This window comes from Fukomys damarensis, unplaced genomic scaffold (genome assembly GCF_012274545.1).
Source record: "Fukomys damarensis isolate Sample0158 unplaced genomic scaffold, DMR_v1.0_HiC HiC_scaffold_3, whole genome shotgun sequence".
In the NCBI taxonomy this organism is placed as follows: Eukaryota; Metazoa; Chordata; class Mammalia; order Rodentia; family Bathyergidae; genus Fukomys; species Fukomys damarensis.
The window spans coordinates 46,793,414-46,812,611 of NW_022900915.1; the positions used below are offsets into that span (position 1 = coordinate 46,793,414).

At 41.9% G+C, this 19,198-nt stretch overlaps 1 protein-coding gene across 1 annotated transcript; it reads right to left on the reverse strand.

The window, feature by feature from the left end:
* Positions 1 to 6,804: 6,804 nt before the first annotated feature.
* Positions 6,805 to 8,799, reverse strand: LOC104858249 (olfactory receptor 2L3). The gene is made up of 2 exons (XM_010618334.2): positions 7,883 to 8,799; positions 6,805 to 6,859 (listed from the first exon to the last, which is right to left on the reverse strand). Exons 1-2 carry the CDS (start codon positions 8,797 to 8,799, stop codon positions 6,805 to 6,807), a joined length of 972 nt encoding a protein of 323 aa, XP_010616636.2.
* Between the last annotated feature and the right edge of the window lie 10,399 nt (positions 8,800 to 19,198).

The window sequence follows — 19,198 nt, forward strand, 5'->3', positions numbered from 1 at the left end:
AGATTGAACTTGGATTCTTGTGCTTGAGAGGTAGTCAGCTGCACCACTGAGCTAAAAAAAAATGGCCCAAGACTTCCATTTTCTAGTTTACATATTTACTTGAAGATGTCAAACATGTTTTCACAAAATATAATTAATCTGATGATTTATCAAAACAACATATTTCTCTTATGCCTTTGTTCAAACTCATTTTGTTCACTTACAAAATCAATTGTCATCAATAAAAAAACCTACATGAAATCTGCACATACATAAGTGAGTGGACCAATCTCAACTTTAGACCCACATTTTACTGCATGTTCCTGACCCCCAGTAATGCATTTACTTCCTGTTTGAGCACAGATTATTTTTCAAAACTTTTAGCATTTACAAAGCAATTTTTAAGCTTTGTTCACTATAAATTTTACAAGAAAGTTAAAAATGGTCTTTTAAGGGAACATAAACATGGAAAAAAGCACAATAAAAAAAAGACAATTCTCCACCATGATTTGCAAAGAACTCACTTCCTCTGTTTTCCTTCTAGGCAAATTGTCCTAATGACCTGGAGCTTTGCAGAGGGAAGGTTCCTAATCCCCAACAAGCAGACACCTTACAACCCCAGACCAGATCGGCCTTCTCAAGACAGGGAAGGCACCGGCTCCCAGCGCAGGTGCCTGGGCCCTGAACATGTGACCATGCTGGGTCTGCACGTGCACCTCTGACAAGGAAGTCAAATGCAGGTATGTGAGCTAACAGTCATGAAAGTGAAGCCAAGTGACTCTAAAAAATGTCCTGTTCAGGACACTGCTACACAGTGTCTTGGAACTGAGTCCTTCATGAGAGGCCTCTGTCCTTCAAGGGCTTTTATATCAGATTTTAGTAAAAAAGAGAAAAGCATGTAATTCCTTGGATAGTTACATTATATATCATGATAGTCTCTTCAGATGGATAAACAGTTTCTGTTTTCAACCATGTAGAACAGCACAGAAACAAGACATAGAACAGTTTGTTTTGTTGTTGTTGTTCTTTTTTGGGGGGGGATTTGAAGGGATTTGGAGAGCACAGTGAGGAGGCATTATTTTGCCATTTTAAGCTATAAACACCTAGGAAATCCACGGGGCCCAAAGTGCATCACTTCAGGTGGAAACAAGCCTGGACCAGGTATTCTGAGAGAGGAGGAACAAAGCACAGGACCTCATCCTGTGGACCTGGGTCAGGTTGGGTGGATCCATGTGTCCCCCTGTCCCTGTCCCATCCTGTATCCCCTGCACACCAGGCCATGTTCAGCAGTCAGGGCAAAAGTTCTTCCCACTAGGAACAGGTAGAGCCTGTGCCTGAACCTCCACATCCACTTCATCTCTGAACTGCTCCTTTCCCACACAGACTCCTGCACCCATTCGCTAAGTTAGATTAGGTGTGGAGTTAGGTATGGGACGGGGGGTCATATTGGGATCCTTTCCACTGCAGACAGCGATCAGCACGGCCAACGGGGTCTGTCAAGGGATCCACATCTGTTCCAGCACCTCCGGGGCCTGCAGGAAATATTCCTACTCCCGGGGAACTTCATGCACCTCACCAGGGTCAGACTCAGGAAGGTTCAAATTGTCCCCACCTTTGGTCCTTTTCTTCCTATTTGCTAAAGGTGTAGGGACAGTGAGAAGGATAGTGAAAGGGGAATAAGGGAAAAGGAAAAAAAATATGAGAAAATGTAAAAATTGAATTAAAGTGGTTGAAGGGGGGTAGGGGAGGAGGGGGTGAAGGGAGGGTGGGGACAAGGGAAAAAATGAGAACCAAGACCTGGCAGGTAATGGTACAAGATCCCAGAAATGAATGTAACTGTACTGTATATCTAGAATGTACAAATAAATTAATTTTTTTAAAATGCCCCCACTGTTTTCCTGCCCAGGAGGTGAGCACAGGTCTGGACCTGATGCCCTTGCTCATACTACATGAAGACCATTTAATGTGAAACATGGATTCTCCTGTAAATATCTAGAACGTTTAATACTCAGGGAAATCTCACAATTTAAGTCATTTCTGTTCATGTAAATTTTTAATTTATATTATAGTAATAGTTCTATTTAAAGCAGCCATAATTTCAAGAAGACAGGATAATGGAATGTACTCCACAGCCTTGCTATGTTTATATACCAAGAAAGGTAATTTATAGAGAACATCAGCTGTTTCTGTGGGTTTATCAGTCTCACTATCAACTCACCTTAAATGTTCGCAGTAACTCTCACTTTTTCCATGTTATGATTATTCATAGTTTAGCTATAAACCACCTTCATATTTAAAATATGCTCTAACGTAATTAATGAGTACTTTCAATTTATCCCTTTTAAGGAAAAACCATCAACCATCTACCATCTGCCTATTTATGTGTCTAACTTTGAAAATCATGTTAGTCAAATAAAATTTCCTTTAACGATGTCTTGTCAAAAAAAATGTCTAGTTGTAGAACTTGCTCCTCCCGAATTTTGTTACTGTAAGTCCCTTCTTCAGAGTGTGGACTCCCCGGGAGCTGCACAGGGATGCACCCAGACCCCAGCCCTCTCCTCGCCTCTGCTGAGGACACCTGGCTTGGCCAGGCTCCCAGACCAGAGACCTTCCAGCCTTGTAGCACCTTCACAGCATGCAAGTACCTCAGAACTGGCTCCACAGTGAACCCGGAACCCAAGTCCCACACTCATGACATGGTGCTTGGAGCCCATGAGCTCCCAGAAAGGTCCTGGGGGATCTGGACTGCGGGGGCCACTCAGGCTACAACCTGGGCCTGGGCCAGGACAGGAGGAACCCATGGGATCCCACTGTTCCGCTCAGACTCTCCATGGTCCTGAATCTCACAGTCTGAGGGGACCCTGCAAGTAAATATTTCTGCTTCTCCCGTGATGCTAGGGTGTGTCTCCGTGGGTTTCCCAGTTTTGATTTTCCTGGGGAGCAATTTTACTGCACTACAGTGAAATAGAATATCTTTAACATGAGCTCCTTGGAAGAGAATCTTAACAGGTCTGGCATTGGAGGATCAATATCTAATTCTCCTTAGGTACAGTTCAGTATGAAATTGTTCTCATGATGGTAATAGCTATTATCTAAGAACGTTTAACATGGATTGTAAGGCACCTGTCACTTTACCAAGATGCTGTGTAGCAAAGAACCAACACTACATTTCCAGCTCAGGTAACACAGGAAATGTTCTTCAAAATCTCTCATAACCACTAATAACTGAAAGAGAAGCTGCTCAATCTCCCAGCTCTCGTCCTGCTCATCCTGTCCTTGAGGACTTATGAGGACAGTGACACCTTGGTTCAGGAACTGGGTTCTTTCCATGATTCTGGGGACTGATGCGGATGGATGAGAAAGGAATCGAATCCAATGGTTAGGTTCAATGTGAGCCTTACGGGAAAATGAGATTTGATCCTCGGTCAGTTTGGTTTCCAACCAGAACATTCGAGAGAATTTAGTTCTTGAGCTGAGGTATGGCTGTACTGCCGCTGTGATTCTTGTGAAGGCTGAATCAACCAATGTTTGCCTTTGTGGGTCTGCAGCAGGTGTGCAGCACACAGCCACATAGCGGTCACAGGACGTGGTAGCTAAGAGGAAGCACTCTGCACCAGCAGTTGTCTGGAAGAAGAATATCTGCAGCCCACAGCCCACTGCAGAGATAGACTTCCTTCCTGTCAAGTAGGCAGCCGCCATCTTGGACACGATGGTGGAGATGAGCACAGTGTCCATGCGGGAGAGCTGGCTCAGCAGGAGAAACGTGGTTGTGTGCAGTCAGGGGTCCTGGTGAATCAGGAGAGCCATGAGGCCATTGCCAAGGAGGGAGGGGATCATAGCTGCTAGGACAACCCCAAAGAGACTCTGGTGAGAAGACCTAGGAGAATGAAATCTGATGTGGTGTTCCCATGATCCATGATTTCAAAGAGAATTGATACTTACAGGGAAAAGAGATGAGTGATATTTCAGCATTGCAATGCTTTGTGTGGACAACTGACTTGATTAAACATAACCTCAAAAAAGTTATTTCTGTCAAAATGGTCAAAACTCCTTCAAATCTTTCCTCTGGTTTTTCTGAAATGTTTTATCTTACATTTAAAGTTAGCTTTAACTCTGCCTATATTCTAATCTTTTGAGGTATATACTTCTCATGTAAAATGTTAATCATTATGATGAATGCAAATTGTTGATGAAACACAGGCTGCATTTAAGTGTCATTTCCTTGCTTTACTGTTTTCCCAATCAATGCTGCCACAAATGTAAGTATCAATAAGAAAGATATCTTTACAGCATCTAAATTAGATCTTATTCCTCAGTGCCTAGGATATACTGTCCCTGCAAGGGGAGTTTGGTAGCAGAGCAGGACCCCCATGATCTCCAGTGTAAATCAGGTCCACATTCAACATCACAAAAAAAATTCTCCAAATGCTGCCCATGAAGGAAAATGAACTCTTCATTATCATCATTTGGAGTTATTCTGCATCATTTCATGCTGTAGACCTCTCTTTCCTACATTTCTATTTACAGTACAAAATATAATGCTGAAAATATCTCTTTTCTGATTCCTCAATTAATAAAATGCATAGATTTTTCCAGTATAGCTCCCTCTTCATAGCAGGAATAAGAGAGGCACAGACACTTATATTTGACACATTGAAGAAGACAGAGGAATCAAGAGAAACTACTGGGAAAGAATGAGCAGAGCCCCCCAGAGTGTGCACGGTGCAGTTTCCACTGCAGCACAGGCTCCCCCACTCTGCTCCCTGTTGACCAGAGGATTCTCAGAGACAGGACTTTACACAGTAATGCTGCTTTCTCTGCATCTGTCCTGATAAATTATAGAGGTGGAGCCAGACTTCATTAACCAAAAATGCCTCCAGTCAGTTTGTAGAAAGTGCTCAAAGAACCATCAGGTTAAAGTTCTTAAAGCTTTTAAATAAAATGAATTGTCAAAGATTTAAAGAGAAATTACATAAATACATGATTATTTCTCACACCCACAATACCATCAACATGTTTTGCAGAACTCAGAGTCACGTCTCTCTCTCAGGATACCTGACCCGACCCATGCTCCTGTCTCCCATAAAGTGACCCTCCTGGCTTACAGGTCAACCTGAGGATGGGTCAGGGCAGGGGAGGACCTTGAAGTTCTGACTCTGGAAAGCCAGCCACAGCTCCATGCACAGAGCTGCTCCTTCCTGAGTGTCCCTTCCTATACTGAGACATATTCTGCCCTCATCTCAGTGAACCGGAGCTCAGCACACTGTAAAATGACTGCTGTAAAATCTCAGAAGTCAGAGCAGAGCCCAGGTCAAAAAGCATCAGCAAGAGACATAAGCACCAAAGTCAGTCCTCCAGGCCAGCTCCAGCTGACCCTTCCTTGACAGCACTCAGCTGGACACCAGCGGGTCAGTCCACTCTGTACTCTGTCACTCCCGGACTTGAACACCTCTCCCAGATCTCCTGAGCTCTCAGGTTAACAATGAGGCCACAGTCACAGGACAGCAAAGCCATGCTTCTGAATGGGCCTCTTGACTCCTGTCCTGACAAATGTACCTATAAGCCTCCCACCCCCACCTGGCATCTCAGAGACCTCCAGGAGACTGAGCAGCAGCCAGGATTCCTCCTCTTGTGGCTGCAGACTTAGTATCAGGATGGCCCTGTCCCTGGGGAAGGTCCACTGAGACTGAAAGGAGAACCAGTCAGAGAGGACACGGCCTGGCCTGAGGCCAAGGTGAGGACAGAGACCTGCGGACACTGAGATCTCTGCAGGCTGCCTTGGGGAGGACCAGGCAGGTTCTTCTGAACCTTCCCAGGCTGTGCTGCTCTGGTTTATCATGGTATCTTCTGTGTCCACGCTGTAACTCAGCGCCTGCTTGGGGATGACACACCTGCGCGTATTGATTATTTCCAACTTTGTTGTGGAAGAAAAGTGCATGAAAATGAAGTGCATTTAATAACAATATGTAAGTAGAAATTCTTAATCACATAGAGGATATTCTAAAGGTTGCAACTATTTCCTTTGGAAAAGTCCATTGAATTATGACAAAATTTTATCTCATACAAATTGATATTGAAAATGATGTTATTATGGACATCATAGGGAATTATTCACAAAATATTCAACAATTTTTGTTATAAATAGAAGCTTAATCATATACACAAATTTCTTAAAAAATAATTATGCTTTTGCTTCAGAAATAAATAAAATTGCACCAAATTTTTGTGTAAGGATTTAAGAATATTTGAATTGTTCATATTCCAGACAGAAACAATTCCTGAAGTAAAAATCCACACACTGAATGCTCTGTCTTTGCAAGTTGAAGAGCCTCTCTGTTGCCCTCAGGAAACGGCCATGGATGTTACGGGAGAGCCCACCTGGCCCTCCAGGCCCTGAGGGGACTGAAGTGTGAGGAGGAGGAGGAGGAGGGGCGAGACCTTGGAGGTGGACGGAGGACCTGAGGAGGACTCCATGACCCGGGCTCCCTGGGCCTGGTACTGCGACTGGAGGAGGACACACAGCTGGAGCCGAGTGTGTGGAACCTGGGGCCTTGGTCTGACCAGGGCAGGGCTTCTCCTGGGAGCCCAGGGCTTCTGTGGGAGCCCCACCTGTTCTGGAGACCAGGGCCGCTGTCCTCCTGAGGGTGCTGGGCAGGGTCCAGGACCTTCCCCATCCCCACTGTGACCATGCAGCGAGCATTGTCAGCCAGGGGACTGGGCTCAAACTGAGAGAACTCAGGGGTTACAACTTAAGTAAAAGGCAGCTGTTGCTCTCATTCATCTCTGAATGTCTTTGTTTAGACCACAGGAATTACTTACTACAGCTCACAGCTCCTCACATGAACAATCACACGCACTCATTTTCACACTGAAGTCCATTCTCGATCTCAAAGAGCAAAATTCAGTGGACAAAGGTCTTTGTACCGCAGTGGCACAAGCCGTGGGTTAGACTCTCAGGGGAGGGTACCCTGGGGAAAACAGTGACACCTTGTTTCAGAAACACTGTGGAGGACCTGTGAAATAAACACAAACTATTTCCACAGACTCAGTAGGTCAGGTATGAATTTCTGCGATTTACCAACAGGCATCTATGTGTTAATATATGTGTCTCTGAAGAATCAAGACTTGACAGATAATGCCCTAAATTTTCTTGTATTGGACTCCAATTTTTATCCAATGTCACGCAAAATGCACTGCATTTTGGGTGGGAAACTCGTATGCCGATGGTAATCAGCATTTAGAGTTGTGCTATGTTGAGAACAGAGTTCCTGAGGAACAGCAGCAGATGGAAGGCAGAGGTGATGGTGAGGTAGAGAGAGTTTGGGTCTCTGTCATCACCCTGTGCCAGTGTGAGTTCTGGATGTGCGGGAGTGATCAGCATGTGCAGGTGAGGATGTGAACTCAGGCAGCTTTCCTGTATGCCTACTACTCACGAGAAACTCAGTAACAGGATTTATCCAATCACATACATTTGGAGAGGTCGGCGTAAGAAAGAAGCAAGGAAAATGGGACAAGTGTGTTCCTAGGAGAGTGAGTCGTGTGAGGGGAGTTTGCAGGATGTGCTTTTTAGTATAATTTTAATAAATTAAATATTAAGTAAAGGTTTTCATCGCACAACATATTCAAAAGAACTGCAAAGTTTTCCACATTTTCCATTTCAATATCTATATAATAATAAAATAGGGGACAAAAACTATAGACTCTATATTTTTATTGGAAAGGCGAGACAAAGTGAGTGAAATTGGATATACGAGAAATGATTTCATCATTTTGTGTCTCAAAATTTAAAAACTTAAACCATATTTCTAGTTTCTAAGGCTTCAGCATTAAGCATTGTTCTACTCCCTATCCACAGTTGAATACACTGAGGCAGAAATTTACCTACACTGTGGTAGGACGGAACCTTCTAGCAACTCTCTGCAGGGCCCCCAGCACCTCCTTGTTCCTCAGGCTGTAGATCACGGGGTTGAGCACTGGGGTGAGGATGGTGTAGAAGACGGCCACCAACTTGTCCTCTGCTGCAGAACGGAGGGATTTGGGGCGGAGATAAGTGAAAACAAAAGGTACATAGTACAAAGTCACCACGGTGAGGTGGGCACTGCAGGTGGAATAGCCCTTCTTCCTGCCTTCCCGTGAGCACATATGGTAGACAACAAGGAGCACTTTCCCATAGGAACCCAGGATGACTATGAAAGGGAACAGGAGAAAGAGGATGGCACACAGGAACACAATGTACTCATAGACCCTGGTGTCCACACAGGCTAGAGTCAGCATGGCTGGGATATCACAGAAGAAATGATCGATGGCCCTGGACCTGCAGTAAGGGATGTGGAGGGCATGGACTGTGTGGGCACTTGAGCTGACGACACCCATGGCCCAGGATCCCAGGATCATCAGCACACACACTCTTCTGTTCATGCGGATGGGGTAGTGCAGAGGGAAGCAAATAGCCACGTAACGGTCATAGGACATCGACATCAGGAGCAGTCCTTCTGAACCTGCTAAAGTCCCAAAAAAGAAAGTCTGAACCCCACATCCAATGAAGGAGATGGACTTGTTCCCAAGCAGGAAATCAGAAGCCATCTTGGGCACAGTGGTGCAGATGTAAATGAGGTCCATGAGGGAGAGCTGACTGAGCAGGAAGTACATGGGTGTGTGGAGCTGGGCGTCCAGGAGGATGAGCAGGACCATGCACAGGTTACCAGTCAGGGCCATCAGGAAGGTGGGGACTGTGAGAGTGAAGAGGAAAAGGCCAAGGCTGGATGGGGGGAACAGGCCCAGGAGGATGAAGTCAGTGGAGGTCTGATTGTAATTTTCCATCCAGCGTTTGTTTTGCTTTTCCTGAGATTTCCTGAAATAATGTTGTACATATAAATAAGCAGTGATTTCAAATCATTATTTTAATGAGGCTGACATATTCAACTATTATAGATATTTAATAAAGATCGCACTTTTTAGAAAAGACTTATATTTTCTGCTTCACACATTTACCTGAAAATAACAAACGTGTTTTAACAAAATATAACAAATGTATAAGTTAATCAAAATAAACATATTTCTCTGATGCATTTATTCAAACTCAGGTGTTTTGTTCACTTATGAAGTCAGTTGTCATCAAGAAAATACTTTGAGCAGGGCGTGGTGGCTCATGCCTATAATCCCAGCACATGGGAGGCTGAGGCAGGAGGATTGCTGTGAGTTCGAGACCAATCTGGGCTACATAGAGAGTTCCAGGTCAGTCTCAACTACATAGTGAGACCCTGTCTCAAAAAAACCAAAAAAAAAGAAAAGAAAAAAGAAAAAACTTTGATGAAAAGTGCACATATGTAAATTAATGGGAGTATTTCAATTTTAGACCCACATTTTAATGCATGTTCTGACTCTCAGGGGTGCATTTACTCCTGTGCAAGAGCAGATTTTTATAATTTTTTAGCACTCACAAAGTAATTCTTAAGTTTTGTTAACTATAAATTTTACAAAACCTAAAAGACAGACTTTGAGCAAAAGAAGTAAAACAAAATAATAAACCAAGAAATTTCTCCACAGTGTTTTGCAAAAACTTTACTTCCTTTGTTTTCCTGCTGGGCAAATTGTCCTAAAGACCTAGAGCTTTGCAGAGGGAAGGTTCCTAATCACCTACAAGCAGAAACCCTACAACGATGGAACCAGATCAGCATTCCCAGGACAGGGGAGGCACCGGCTCCTAGCACTGGTGTCTGGACCCTGAACATCTGACCATGCTGTGTCTGCAGGTCCACCTATGACAATGAAGTCAAATGCAGGTATGTGAGCTTACAGTCTTGTGAAATTGAAGCCAAGTGATCCCCAAAAATATCCTGTGCAGAACAATGAATCACTGTTCTGCAGTGTCCTGAAATTGAGTCCTTTATAAGAGGCCTCCTTCCTTCAAGTGCTTTTATAACAAATTCTAGTAATAAAGAGAAAAGCACGTAAATCGTTATATGCTTGTATTATATATCATGATAGTCTCTTCAGGTGGATGGGCAGTTTGTGTTTCCAGCCATGTAGAAAACACAGAAACAAGACAGAGAACATTTTTCAGGTTTGAAGGGATTTGGAGAGCACAGTGAGGACACATTTACTGTGTCCTTCTAAGACCTAACCACCCAGGAAGCCCGCAGGACCAGATCTGTATCACCACTGGTAAAAGTAAGCCTGGGCCAGGTGTACTGAGAAAGGAGGGGCAAAGCACAGGACCTCGTCCTGCAGAACTGAGTCAGGCTGGGTGGATCCACGTGTCCCTGTGTCCCTGTCTCATGCTGCACCCCCTGCACACCAGGCCATGTTCAGCAGTCAGCACAAAAGCTCTTCGCACCAGGAATGGGCAGCGCCTGTGCCTGAACCTCCACGTCCACTTCATCTCTGAACTGCTCCTTTCCCACACAGACTCCTGCACCCATTCGCTAAGTTAGATTAGGTGTGGAGTTAAGTATGGGACGGGGGGTCACATAGGGATCCTTTCCACTGCAGACAGCGATCAGCACAGCCAACGGGGTCTGTCAAGGGATCCACATCTGCTCCAGGACCTCCTGGGCCTGCAGGAAATATTCCTACTCCCAGGGATCCTCATGCACCTCACCAGGATCAGACTCAGGAAGGTTCAAATTGTCCCCACAGTTTCCCTGCCCAGGAGGTGAGCACAGGTCTGGACCTGATGCCCCTGCTCATCCTACATAAAGATCATTTAATGGGCAGCGTGGATTCTTCTGTAAATATCTAGTGCGTTTAATACCCACAGAGATCTCACAATTTAAGTTATTTGGGTTCATAAAAATTTTAATTTATATTGTCCATAAAGCAGCCTCTCTTTCAAGAAGAGAGGATAATTGAATGAATACCACAGCCTTGCTGTATTTATATATCAAAAAAGGTAATTTATAAAGAACATCAGCCATTCTCTGGGTTTGTCAGTCTCACTATCAACTCACCTTAAGTGTTCAGAATAACTTTCACCTTTTCCCACATTTTATGATAATTTTTGTTTTAGATATAAACCACCTTCATGTTTCAAAAATAATGAATTTAATGAGCACATTCACTCTCTGGATTTTAAGGAAAAATTCATCAATCAGCTACCATCCATCTATTTATGTGTCTAAGTATGAAAGTCACATTAGCCAAATAAAATTTCCTTCAACACAGGCTTGTTAAAAAAAAAAAAAAAAAAAAGTCTACTTGTAGCCCTTGCTCCTCCTGAATTTTGTTACTGGAAGCACTTTCTGCAGAGTGTGCACTCCCCAGGAGCTACACACGGATGCACCCAGACCCAAGCCCTCTGCTATCCTAGCCTGAGGTCACCTGGCCTGGCCAGGCCCCTAGAGCAGAGACCTTCCAGCCTCCCAGCTTCTCCACAGCCTGCATGACCTTCAGACCTGGCTCGGCAGTGATCCCTGAGCCCGAGTGCTGCTATCCTTACATGGTGCTTGGAGACCCAAGGGCTCCCGGGAAACTCCTGGGGGACCTGGACCATGGGGACCACTCAGGCTGTCTGCTGGGCGGGTGCCAGGGCAGGGAGGAGCTCACGGTTGCTCAGTGCTTCCTGGGCGCTGTAGGTCCTTCCTGGGGATCCTGCTGTTTTTCATACTCTCTAGCTTCCTGCATCTCGCAGTCTGGTTGGACCCTGCCTATAAATATTCCTCCTTGACACCATGATGCTAGGGTGTGTATCAGTGGGGGTTTGCCAGTTTTGATTTTCCTGGGAAGCAAACTTACTGCACAACATAATAACTTTAACATGAACGCCCTGAAAGAGATACTTTGATATTGGAGGATCAATATTTAATTCTCCTTAGGTACTGTTCATTGTGAAATTGTCCTCATGATGGTAATAGCTATTATCTCAGAATGTTTAACATGGGTTGTAAGGCACCTGTCACTTTACCAAGATGCTGTATGGCAAAGATCCAACACTACATTTCCAGCACAGGTAACACAGGACATGTTCTTCAATAGCTATCTCATAACCGCTAATAACTGAACTAACGGAAAGCTTCTCTTCAGAGGGAGCCCACTACTCTAAGTTTACTTTTCTAATTTTTATTATCAGAAAATATTCTTTAAATAGAATTTATGGTTCAATTATGTGTGCTGGTGCTATTCAATTCGATTTAGCAGATTCATGTTTTTGTGCAACCACAGATGCCAGTCAGGTCCCGAACCTCTCATCATGCAGAGTTCAGATTCACAGCAGAAAGAGAAGCTGCTCATTCTCCCAGCTCTCGTCCTGCTCATCCTGTCCTTGAGAACTTATGAGGACAGCGACACCTTTGTTCAGGAACTGGGTTCTTTCCATGATTCTGGGGACTGATGCTGTTGGATGGGAGCGGAATCAAATCCAATGGTTAGTTCAATGTGGGGCTTATGGGGAAATGAGATTTGATCCTAGGTCAGTTTGGTTTCCGACCAGAACATTCGAGAGAATTTAGTTCCTGAGCTGAGGTACGGCTGTACTGCCGCTGTGGTTCTTGTGAAGGCTGAACCAACCAATGTTTGCCTTTGTGAGTCTTATTCATTGTCCTTGGAATAATATTCTCAGGTCCATCTTTGAAGGGTATATCAGAATTTTATTCCTTTTTAAAGCTAAATAATCTTGGATGTTCAGAGTTTATCTATTCTTTTTCACTGTCTAGGCATTGGTGTGCTTTCCACCTCTGGGCTTCAGCCTGCGGCACAGGATGGCCCAGCGCAGCGCACTGTTTCGGTTCTGGAAAGACTTTGAACTCCGTAGCCTATGCTGCTTCTGTGCTGCTCATGTGAGGAACCGCCGCACCATTTCCACAGCAGTGCACAACTGCACGCAGCTGGGGGCACTGCACCAAGGTCCTGCCAGCCTAAGGGAAGCTCGATGTTGCTCCTTTCTTTCTCATTTTCTTTTTACTCACCCCCCTTTTTTTTTTAAGAGAGATTTCCTACTAGGTATGCAGAGTTGTTGTAATGAGGTTCTGATTTTCCTTTGCTAATGAAGATGAATAACAGTAAAGTGTCCATCTTCTCACGTGTGCATTGGGCATTGTATATCTATTCAGAAAAAATGTGTAACCAAATCGAATGACCATTTCTGGATAATATTGGTTAGTGAAACTAGAGGTCCAGGAATACTGAGCAAGTGTGGAGTATCTCAGCCTTTCCTGAACTTATAAAAAATATACAGTGTTGGGGTTTCTTTTTAATTAATATTATTGGCTATTCCTGATAGAGGAAAGTCTTATAAATGGCAAAACCTACAAAATGTCAGAATATGGAATGGCTTCTGCTGTCTCTATCAGCAGTTTGCTTTGTTGAGGTCATATTTAACAGACAACACAGTCATTCACCCTGAATGAGGCATTTGGTCTCATCCTGTAATAACAGGGCACTTCAAAACCCTGAGCTCAGTTCTCAAACCCACATGATTGTAAAAGTGTCAAGATGAAAAGAACCATTGCTTTCCTAACCCTGAACATCCACTTCCTATGGGCTAGCACAGATAGCTAGGAGAAACTTGAAGATAAACTCCCCTAACTATAAAGAATCGCTACAGGGCTGGGTATTTAGCTCAGCGCTTTGGTGGCCTGCCTTGCAAGTGCAAGGACCTGAGTTCAATCCCTGGTACAAAAAAAAAATAAAAGAATTGCTACACCTGGGTTGAGAGCTGTCTTGTGACCATGACTTTTATACTGGTAATGTGAACTGAGAGAACTAAATGCAACCACTTGAATGAGATCAAGGCCATAAAACCCTATAAAAGAGAGAGCTGTAAGGAGTAGGGGGCCGATCTCTGTCACTGCTTTTGAGTGCAATTGGCCTTTTGTCAACAAAATAAACTTTTGCTTGTTTTGCTTCCATTCTGTGTCTCTGTGTGTATCACGTACCAACTCCTTCCGCAACATTTCTATTTCTTTGTCTGAGAAATGCCTGTTCATTCCAGATGCCCACTTTTGGATTGGGTCTTTAAATTTGGGAGGTCTGACTTTTTCATGTTCTTTGTATATTCTAGATAGTAGACCTTTTTCTCAGGAACAGCTGATGAAAATTATTTCCTACATTGTGGGATTTAATTTCAAGCTGTTGGTGTTTTCTCTTACCATATAGAATCTTTCTAATAGGAAGAGATCACACTTGCTGATTCTGTGTGCTGGTTCACATGCAAATGAGTTTTGGTTCCTGAAATCTTTTCCTATGCCAAGGTCTTCAAAAGTTCTACCTTACCTATCTTCCACTGAGTTTATTGTTTCTATTTTAATGTTAAGGACTTTGATACATTTCAATTTTAGTTTAATGCATGATAAGAGATATAGGTCTAGTTTTAATATTTGCAAGTTAAATCCCAATTTTCCCGCACCATTTATTAAAGAGGCTGTCTTTCTTCCAGTGAGGGTGTCTGGCTCCAAAGGTGAGCTGGATAGATGTCTGGTGTTGTTTCTAGAACTTCTGATCTATTCCTCTAATCCTCAGTTCCCTTTCCTTGCCAGTATTACACTTTTTTGTCACAATAGCTTGGTAGTATAGTTGCAATTAGGAGATTGCGATATCCTCTACCTTGTTTTTGTTGCCTTGGATTGCTTTTGTTCTTCTAGATCTCTTCTTCTTCTTTAAACGAATTTTTGGATTGTTTTCTCCATATCGGTGACATGTGCTGCTGGAATTTCAATTGGAATTGCATTCAATCCATATAACAGTTTCGGAAGTATGGCCATTTTCATGATATTAGTTCTTCTAATCCATGAGAAAGGGATGTCTTTCCTCTTTCATCTGGTTTTTCAGAGTGCTATAGTTTTCAGAGTAGAGCTCTTTGATTTCTTTCATTAGTTTGATTCCTAAGTATTTATTTTCATTTTTTGATGCTCTTGTGAAGAAAGTAGTTTTTCCAGTTCTTTTTTCAGTGAGTATATTGTTCATGTACATGAAAGCTCTTGATTTCTGTGTGTTGACCTTGTATACAGCTAAACTATTTAATTTGGTTATTAAGCCTAGAGGACATTTGGTTGAGTTCTTGGGGTCTTCCATATCGAATGCCAAGTTGTCTGCAAATAATGTCAATTTGAACTCTTCATTTCCTATCTTTATTCCTTTTATCCCTTTCTCTTTTGTAATTGCTGTGACTGTTTCCAAAACTATATTGAACAGGAGTGTTGCTAGTGAACATCCTTGTCTTGTCCTTGATTTTAGTGTGAAGGATTTTAATATGATATTGGCTGTTGGTTTTTGAGAGATGGCTTTCATGAGATAAAGGTAGAGATTCTCTATTCCAAATTTTTGTAGGGATTTCATAATGAATGCCTGTTGGATTTTGTTGAATACTTTTTGTGCATCTATTGAGAAGATCATTTGGTTTTTTGTACTTGGCTCTATTAATATACTGTACTACATCTACTGATTTGTGTATGTTGAACCATCCCTGCAATCCTGGGATGAACCCCACTTTGTCAGGGTGTATGATTCTCTTCATGATCTGCATTTTATTTGGTACTGTCTTATAAAAGATTTTTGCATTTTTATTCATTATTGAGAGGGGCCTATATTTCTCTTTTAGGGTTGTGTCTTTCTCTGCTTTGGGGGGCATTGTGATACTTGCTTCCAGGAATGAATTTGGAAGTCTTGCTTCCCTTTCAATTTCATTGAAGAATTTCAACAGTAGTGGTAGTAGTTCCTCAGTAAGTCTTGTAGAATTCAGCAGTGAAGCCATGATCCTTGACTTTTCTTTGTTGGTAAGTGTTTAGTTGCATTTTAAATTTTGTTAGTTGATATTGGATTGATTAGAATTTTTAGGTCTTTTAATTCAACTTTGGTAATTCCCATGTATGTAAGAATCTGTCCATTTCCTATGTGTTTCCCATCTTATTGGAATATAGGTTCCTGAAGTAAGTATTGATGATCCTCTGGATTTCTGCTGGGCCTATTGTGATTTCACCCTTTTCTTTTCTAATTGCTTGGATTTTGCTCTTTTCCTTCAATTTCTTGATAAGCTTGCCTAGGGCTATCCATTTTGTGTATTCTTTTGAAGAATAAATTCCTTGCTTCATTGATTTTTGTATCATTATCTTAGTCTTCATTGCACTGATTTCAGCTCTGATCTTCAAAATGTCCTCCCATGAATGAATGAATTTAAGTTTGTCATACTCTTCTTTTTCTAGAAGCTTGAGGTTCAGAATCAGGTTATTTATTTGAGCTTGCTCTGTTTCCCAATAGGAGTATTCACTTCTCTGAAGTTCCTTCGTAAGACTGCTTTCACTGTGTTCCAGAGATTCCAATATATTTTATTCACATTGTCATTTGATGGTAGAAACTATGTGCATTCTTCTTAAATTTGCTCTGTGACCCATTGGTTATTCAGAAGTGTGCTGTTAAATATCCATGTGTTTATGAAATTCTTGCAGTTTCTTTGCTACCCGTCCCCAATTTCATCGCACTATGGTCTGATAATTCACAAGGACTAACTTCATTTCCTTTGCACTTCCTTAAAAATATTCTGTGAGTAAGTAGATGGTCTACTTTGGAGAATGAAGTGGGCACAGTTGAAAACAATGTGCATTTGATTTTGTGGGGTGCAACACTCTGTAATCATTTGTTAAGTCCATTTGTTCAAAAGTTTGAGTTCTAGTATTTTGTTGTTTATTTTATGTCTAGTCACTGTATCTCTTCTTGATAGTGTGACATTAAGGTCCACTACTACTATTGAATTAATGTTTATTTGATTTTTCAAGTCCATTAATGTTTGTTTTACATAGCTGAGCTCACTTGTATTTGGTACAGATATATTTATGATTGTCATTTCTTCCTCTTGGCTTGTTCCCTTTAAAAGGAATCAGTGTCCTTCTTATTCTCTTTAATCAGTGTTAGTGTGAAATTCACTTTTTCTGCTAAGATGATAGCTACTTCTACTTTTTTTTTTCAGGTTCCTGTCACATGGAGTATTGTTTTCCCCCTTTAACTTTTAGTATATGTGCTTCTTTGTCAATTAACTGTGTTTCTTGTATGCAGCATGTTGCTGCACTTTCTGATTGACCCATTCTGCTAGTCTATTTCCTTTGATGGGTGGATTGAGACCAATTACAGTAATGCTTATAACTGATATGTATTGATGTATGCTTGTCATGACTTTATCTTATGTGGGATTCTCCCCCATTGTATTTAATTTCTTGTCATGCCTGATGGATTGATTCTGCTGGGATTCCTGGGGTTGTGATCCTCATTGTCATTTCCTAGGACATTGTTTGAATGTTTACAGAGTGCTAGTTCAGTATTCATGAAGTTCATCAGGTACTCTAATCATGAAAGTATCTTATTTCTCCATCAGTATTGAGAGATAGTTTTGCAGGGTACATCAGTCTAGGATGGAGACAGTTTTCCTTTAGGTCATGAAATACATCACTCCAAGCTCTTCTTCTCTTGAAGGTTTGTGCTGTGAAGTCTTCTGTGATTCTGATAGGTCTTCTTTTGTATGTGATTTATTGCTTTTCTCTAACTGCTTGTATTATTTTATTTTCCTTTAGGTTTCTAGAAGTTTTACTACTCTATGCCTTGGTGTAGATTTTCTTTTTTGTAATACCAGCTAGTTGGAGTCCTATTTGCCTCACTTCTCTGTATGTCAAGTTGTTTTCCCCTACATGGGAAGTTTTGTGCCATTACTTCTCTAAACAGTATATAAAATTTACACTCTCTCCTGTTCCTTCATTGACTCCAATCAGTTTTATGTTATTCTTCTTTGTATCATCTAGTAGCTGCTGGACTTATCTTTCATGGTCGCTTTCTATTTTTGAGAAAGTTTTCCCTTCCTGGTCTCTAACTGCATTCCTATGGTCTATATCTAAAATTCTGTCCTCACATTAGCACATTCTGCTGCATAAACTTCCAAAGGAGTTTTTAATCTCCTGGAAATCTGTTTGCATCTGTTTTATGGATTCCATTCTTTCCTATGTTGGGATTCCATCATGTCCTTCAATGCCTCTTTTTTTAACTGTGTGTGCCCTGAAGTCATTAATCATGCCTTGCACTCTGGACACAATCTCTGTTGTTATGTGCCAAATTTTTTCTGATTTCATTTTTTCAGATCTTCTTTTGTTGCCAGGTCAGAGAGTCCCGGTGGCTGGGCATCAGATTGTTCCTTCTTGTTTCGCTTTGGTGTTGCTTTAGGTGATTTGGAAGTCTAGCTTTGACACTTGTTTATATGTCTTTGCATTTCAACAGATACATCCTTCTAGGCCTTTATTGAGGCAACTTTTGCTCACCTTATTGGCTTAAATTCTCAGCAAGCTTCAGAGAGGCCTTTGCTCTGCTGCTCACACCTATACCAATTCCTTAGTTCAGAAGGGTGGCATTGTGCATCACACCCTACTCTGTTGTCCCAGTGAGGTCCTGGCTGGGGCCCGTGCACACTTGGGATGTTATCTGTGCATGACTCTTGCTGGGGTTGCTCCCCTACATAGCTGTTGTCTGGGAGGACCTTTGGCTGGGGGCTGTGCACTCCAGTTGCTAGTGTCTCAGTGGGTTTCTGGCTGGTGTCTGCATGCACATAAGAGTAGTATCTATGTGGGCCTGTGTCTCTTGCTTGTGCACCTGAGCAGTTCCTTTTCAGGAGTGTCTTTGGCCATGTTAATCCAAGCTACTGGGATCAGCACAGGGCCCTCGCTTGGACCAGCCTACCACTGCACTGGTCTGGTCCCCACAAGATTCATGCTGGGATCTTGAGAGTATTGGTTTTGTAATGATTGTTATTTTCACTTAAAAGAGTTATTTTTATTTTCTATATTTATGCATTATGGTTTACAAATACTTCTTCAAGACTACTAGTTATCCTTCCTTTCCTTGAAAATGTTCTTTAGTATAAAAAATATTATTTCTGACATAATATAATATATTTCTTTTGAACTTGTGGTTTTTATGTCATATTCATTAAAATGTAGCTAAAATGAACATGATGGAAATGATTTTAGAAGACTCAAGTATTTTATAGCTTTAGTTACTTTATTGAGGTATTTAATACACATAAAGGTTCAAATGTATAGGTTTCATGTGAATATCTATTTCTCAGCATATTTATTGAAAACACTATCCTTCTCCAAATGAATTGTATTAGCACAACATTTATTAAAAATAATATGAACATTTATGTGATTTTCTTCCTGGGCTCCACGTTCTGGTCACCTGGGCCCTGTGTCTTTTTCTCACTACCTCAATCTTCATTACTGTTGCTTCACAGGTGAGTTTAAAATCAGAAACT